The sequence below is a fragment of the Aplysia californica genome, unplaced genomic scaffold (genome assembly GCF_000002075.1).
Source record: "Aplysia californica isolate F4 #8 unplaced genomic scaffold, AplCal3.0 scaffold00478, whole genome shotgun sequence".
Lineage (NCBI taxonomy): Eukaryota > Metazoa > Mollusca > Gastropoda > Aplysiida > Aplysiidae > Aplysia > Aplysia californica.
Genome location: NW_004797748.1, coordinates 182,967 through 189,054, shown reverse-complemented (window position 1 = coordinate 189,054; position 6,088 = coordinate 182,967). Strand labels below are relative to the sequence as shown.

Here is a 6,088-nt window from a genome sequence, read left to right as displayed (position 1 = left end):
GTAACACCTCTAATCTTCTGGCGCTCATATGACCTGATGCAGTTGTGAGCGCCATAAAACCTCTACTAAAACAAAACAAATAAGTAGAGAGAAAGTGGGATCAAGAGGAAAAAGGTTCAACATATGTGAAAGCCTTAAGTTATGCAGTGGCCTATTTCTTTTTGAAAAACTAAGTTATGTCTTTTTTTTTTAGTATAGATTTTACGGCGCTCGCAACTACATAAGATCATATGAGCGCCAAGGGGTGGATGCCAACAGAGAAGTCTTGACAAGGAATCGGGCTTACTTTGCTCACCTCTCTAGCTTCAACTGCACAAAGCAAAGTCTGTTTCGACTTTCAAGGCACCCCGGAAATAGTGGGTCACAAGACAAATATATACAAAAGAAGTAGAGGAAAATGACAATAGTAAGGATTAGGAAAGAAAAAGCAACAGTTCCCTGTTGTAGTTCGGGCACAGTTATGATCTTGATGTTGTTGAATCAGTCCATTTACAATTCTACCGTGCAGAAGAACGAGAAATGTCCTCCCTTCGGGAATGGCTTAAAAAAACTTCAGTCAGTGGCACCGCCCCGGGGGTAGGGAGGTGGGGGTTATGTCTTCGACCACGCTGGGATTATGGTGTTACCGTGTATAATTCCTGTTGATTTTACACAATTTAGCCAACTCATATTTTCCAAGGTTACTTTTGAGTGACCATATCTCGGGAGACTCTTATTGTGTATAATATGTAATATTAACGTGTCAGATGATGCAGAATTATTGCAAAGTTTCCTCAAACAAACAAGCAAACACGAACAGCAATATGGTAATGAATAGAGTATTCTGAGATTCAATGTTTTCGAATATATTTATTTCTACATACACGTACTGTTTTCTAGATGTAACGTCACTCTGTGATGTAGCTAGCAGTAGCAGCAGATGATCACGATGAAGATCTGTTCCTGTAAACAAATATAATATCTACACAGTTACTACAACTATTGTTTGTGGATTTAACCCTTTCATGAAGCAAAGCAGATGTCAGTTCAATATAGAGTTTAGTGGCCAGCGGCATTCCTCAAATGTATCGGACCCTACCAAATTGAGATTTTGCTACCTCAGAATTACAAAGATCTAATTCAACTAACTGACACTTTTGGCCGCTTTGAGGTACTAAGACCATGAGGTCAGAAACCAAATCAATGTTTTATTTGCTCTATAAAAAAACGCTTGATTATTCTGAGTCGTTATCAAAATATTCAAAGAATTACTGCATTCGAAAAATCTTGACATGAATGTGAAACTCAAAATTTTTAACGTCACCTTGTTTCTTAAAACTAGATCTAAGTACAGAGCTGATAGAATTTTGTAATGCTAGGGGAGCGGTTTGACGAAACTTACTATAATGAGCACTCATTGGATATTAGGTTCATATTAAATTTAGATACTTAAGTCGGAAAGGTTGAGGGGGCTGATTCGGGAAGAATAAAAAGGGAGACAACCGTGGTAAATGGGACTAGACAAGGACTTTACTGTTGGGCTAGCTGTAACGGAGACTATTCAGACAGCGCAGCTACACATGATAATATGCTGAGCACACCATCCGAGTTGGCCTAACTGAGAATAAGAGAAATCAGGAGGGGTATGGGAAGGATTTTTAAGTTGGGCAACCAAAGGTTTTTATAGAAGCAACTGAAATGTGGTTTCTTAGGAGACTGCTACGAGTATCGTGGAAGGAAAAGAAGTCAAACGAGGTAGGGCTTGATGAAGCCCACGTGGGACGCTCAATGTTAAAACAATCAGGAAACGACAAATGCAGTTTTTGGGACACATAAATAAACATAAGAGTCTTGAGCATCTAACTCTCACTGGCAAAATTGAGGGCAAGCGAGGCAGGGGAAGGCCCAGAACAACCTACTTAGGGAACCTAAATAAATAGGTAACAGGGGAAGATCAGGGAAACGTAGCTTTTTTTTTAGCATCCGAGCAAAGGAATGAATGGAGATCTGGCACTGGATGATGATGAACCAAAGGTTTGAGAGAAAATAGAAAAAGGATGAGGGGAGAAAAAACGGGGGTAAACATGACTGTACTTCATGTTTGTGTTCCTCCTGTAAGAACCAGGTGGGAGGGGGAACGGTTGAGCGGGGAGTCAAAGTTTGTGTGTAAGATTTTACACTCAGGGTCTTCAAGTAGGGACGGTGAGTGAATGGATATAGTTTGTATTTACTCCTGTTTACTTACAATGTTTATTATTATTGTATTCCGACAACTCACATAGTAGATACCATTATCAGATAAAAGATAATTCCCAGACCTGTTAGAATGGCAATTCAATTGGTGTAGTTTTGTGTTACATCGGTACCTATTAATAGTATTATAAATATAACATAAATTTATACTGCCTACTTCTCTGCAGATAAGCAACTCGCCTGCGTTCCAGGAGTTACGAGTGAGTTGGAATGTACACTTATATGAGAGAGGGGGGAAGAGAGAAAGAGCGAGCGAGCGAGAGAGAGAGCGAGAGAGAGAGAGAGAGAGAGAGAGAGAGAGAGAGAGAGAGAGAGAGGAGCAAAAACGATTCTGTAATTTGGATATGAATTAAAGGGGAGGGAACAGACAAAACGAGCTGAGGATTGTTTCCCCATTCTTTGTTAGCCCCGATGCGTGCTAAAATTCAGACCCTGGAATTTGACACCGTGTTCCCCCAAAGCTTTGCTTGCGTCATTACCAACATTCTGAAAACTTTGAATTTCAAAAGTGGCACCACTACCGAACGTAGTGCAAGGCCTGGCGTCTGTAGACATGATCAGAGAGGCGTCACCCTTTTTCGGATCAGCGTTTTCTACTCTTGTCAATGACGGAGCGACTGCCTTGTTCTCTGCTGTTGAATATTGCTCATCTTGGTATGGGATTTTGATAACTTTGAGTGGCGTCGGAAGAGCCGGCTTGTCTGTGGGTGACGTGGAAGGCTCTGTTGCTGTGTTCGGACGCAAGAAAGGGCTGGTCTCAACCTCCGTGGTTTTAGAGCAACTGGTTCCATTTTTCAAAGAAACAACAACATCATCCAGAGTTGACTTCCTCAGGACAAATTTCAGTCCCCCCACACTACACGGTGTACCTTTTGGTTGTGTCGGTTCTTTCATATGACATTTTTGTGTTGGTTCTTTATTCCACACAGGAGAAGGGGGGCTTTTAAACGAAGGGTGTACGGCGGTCAGATTGATGCTTTTAGGTGAATGTCTACTGGTTACCTCTTTCTCCTTTGGAGACTCACTGTTAACTTTCTTGATTTTGCTAGTTACATCTTCCTCTTTTGGAGATGCCCTGTTTATTTTAATGATTTTACTAGTTACACCTTTCTCCTTTGGAGATGCACTGTTTATCTTCATGTTTTTATTTGCACATTCTAATGAATCTCCGTGTATCTCCATCTGCTCTTTTGGGGATGCAGTTTTTCCTGTAGTGCCTGGATTTACTCTTTCTAGCGTATTTTCATGTACCTCTGTCTTCACCGTTGGAGATTTATTTATAGCTGCAATATTGGGAACCTTGCGCTCTGACGAATTCTTATGCTCGTTGGCTATCAGTTTGAGCGATGCGGCGCACATTTTCGTGCTTAACGTACCGGAATGTTTAGTGTGACCCTGGCTGTGTCTGGCGCCACTGTCCGGTTTATGTCCAATCTTGCTCACAACTGTCGGTGGATTGTCTTGTCCCGGATTGCGTACAGCCACTTTACGCTTCAAGCCATCGGCTGAACTTAACAAAGCTTTCCTCCCTTGGGCGATGTTACCTCTCTCTTTCTTGGACTTCTTTTCGACTGGCTTGGAAATGGTTTGTTTCTGTACTTTCCTACCACGTGGTGAATTTGTTTCTCGTTTTTGAATGGGCATCGGTGATTTGGCTTGTGGCTGTTTCAATGGTAGTGTCTTCACCTTTCCTCTCTGTGTAAAAACGGATTGGCGACTACTAGGCCTGCTGGTGATGTTCGCACTGCCTTGGCCTGTCGCTTTGCTTCCTGCAGGATTTGCACCCTTCGCATCAGCGACCGCTCTTGATTGTTTAGGTGGTAGCGGCGTTTTGAGATATCTTCTCGGTTTCAATTTTCTGTCCTTACTTCTGCTTCTGCTGAAAGAGCGTGCAGATTCTTTGCTAGCTGAGCGAGCGTGGGCTCCCTGCGTATTTGTTGTGTCTACAGGAACGTTGGACGAATTTGGTTCTTTGGGTCCTATTTTGGGTTTGTTTAGAACAAGAGGCGACGACGTGTCCCTGGCTAATGGAGGTTTAGTTCCAGTGCCCAAATTTAGAGGACTAGCCAGAGTGCTTCGATCTCGTGAATGCTTGACGTAAAACGATCTATTCCTGCTCATATACGGAGACCTTGTTTTCCTAGGTGACAAAGATCTGCCTCTCGCTTTCACGCTGAGCCCTTTGAAAGATTGTTCGCTATGAACAGGAGACTGCCGAGTCGTTTTCCGAACAATGTCTCCCTGAGGTTTGTCATCAGCAGTCGAACCATATGGCACGAGACCATTAGAAGAGTGTTTACCATCATCTGCCCTGTTTTGTGCGATTTTGTCTCCCAGTGATGTGTCTGTTCTTGTCCTTTTCATAAGAACAGCTGGGGGTTTGTTCAAAGGGGTAGGTGGTTTCTTCGCAGTTCTATTCTGGCCACGTACTTCTCTTTCCTTTCCATGAACAGCGCGTGTATCAAACTTTGCCAGTAACGGCAAACTTGTAATGTCATTTAATTTGATATTTTCAACTTTCTTTGTTTTGACAGATTTGCCAAGCGAGGCGGAGGAATTGCTTTTAAGCAATCGCCCTTTTTTCGGAGAGTCGCTTCCAGTCCTGTTTTTTAAAATACTGTTGGTGCTTCGAGCGACAGATTTTGACCTTATTCTTTGAGCGCGCGTGCGACTGAGACGCCGATCGACAGTGGGCACCGTTTCTTTAGCAGGGGCACCGAGTCCGACTGGTGACGCGGGCGCTGACCTTCTGCCATCGGTTTCCTTCGAGCCTGGAGTTGTTCTCAGATCTGGACTGATCAGCTGACCGAGCTGCTTGTCCCTTCCAGGAGATTTTCTTCCAACTAACTGAAACGCAACAGCTTGTTCAGGAGGCGGTGAGCTCTCAACTCTCTCTTCTATTCTATTTTTATTCTCTTTGATCCAGGTGGCATAATCTGAAGGAGATTCAAATAATTCGAGTGGTTGGATCTTAATGCTTTTCTTGGATAAGAATTGCTTCTGGTGATTTCCCCGCAAGTACGGCAAAATGAAAGAGTACTCCTTCTTGACTCGAGAATGTAAATCGTCGTAAAACCCTCCTCTCTTTTTCAGAGATTTCAGTCTACTGTCAGCATCGACAGCTTTGGGGGGAAATTGACTCCACAGTTTCAAATCCCCCAAGGGCTCCTGAATGCAGGGAATCCTGTTGCAATGCACGGATGCACGACCGAGAGAATCTGGCTGTCTTTTGCTTCTGTACCATGACCTCTCAGGGGACCATCGTTTCCGGCCGCTGCCCTCCGAGACAAAAGAGCTGCGCAAAACTAATTCTTTGCTGGGAGTATCAAACCCACCGCATTCTTCACGCAGTTTCGACTCGGAGCCATATCTATCGAAGCGAACCAGTTGCAGTATCCTGTCCACCTGTTCGTCAGACAGCGAGGAATCTAAATGATTGGCTGTGCTGTTCTCCTCCTGCCTTCTTCGCCCAAAGCCGAGGAAGCATCCAGAACGTTTGTACATTTGGAAGAGGGAACATCGGAGCTGGGCCAAGCAGGACGTGGATCCACAACCAATGTCAGGCACTTTCGGGATGATTACGCCTCTCGATCCGTAGCATTCTTGGAGCAAAGCATCCTTCAGGAACTGTTCCGCTATGACTCTCTGGGGAGAAAACAAACCAAACAGAGCAGTATAAGTACGATGGCCTGCAGTACGCACTGTGGATCGAGGAGTGTTGATTTAACAAAGAAATGAATGTTAAAGTTGCCATCTCCTTTATACAAAAGTTGTCTGCAAATTGCAAACTATTGATGGGTACGATGTATTGCCTTTCAGTGATTGAGAAAACAGTACAGTTTACTATTAAAATATA

General features: G+C 43.6%; 1 protein-coding gene across 1 annotated transcript in view; it reads right to left on the bottom strand.

The window, feature by feature from the left end:
* Positions 1 to 2,517: 2,517 nt before the first annotated feature.
* The window catches only part of LOC106012738, a gene marked incomplete in the record, with an annotated part of 5,690 nt that continues 2,119 nt past the window's right edge, over positions 2,518 to 6,088 (bottom strand). The window contains 1 exon segment of the mRNA XM_013086552.2: positions 2,518 to 5,878. Within this exon segment, the coding sequence (XP_012942006.1) occupies positions 2,635 to 5,878 (3,244 nt within the window).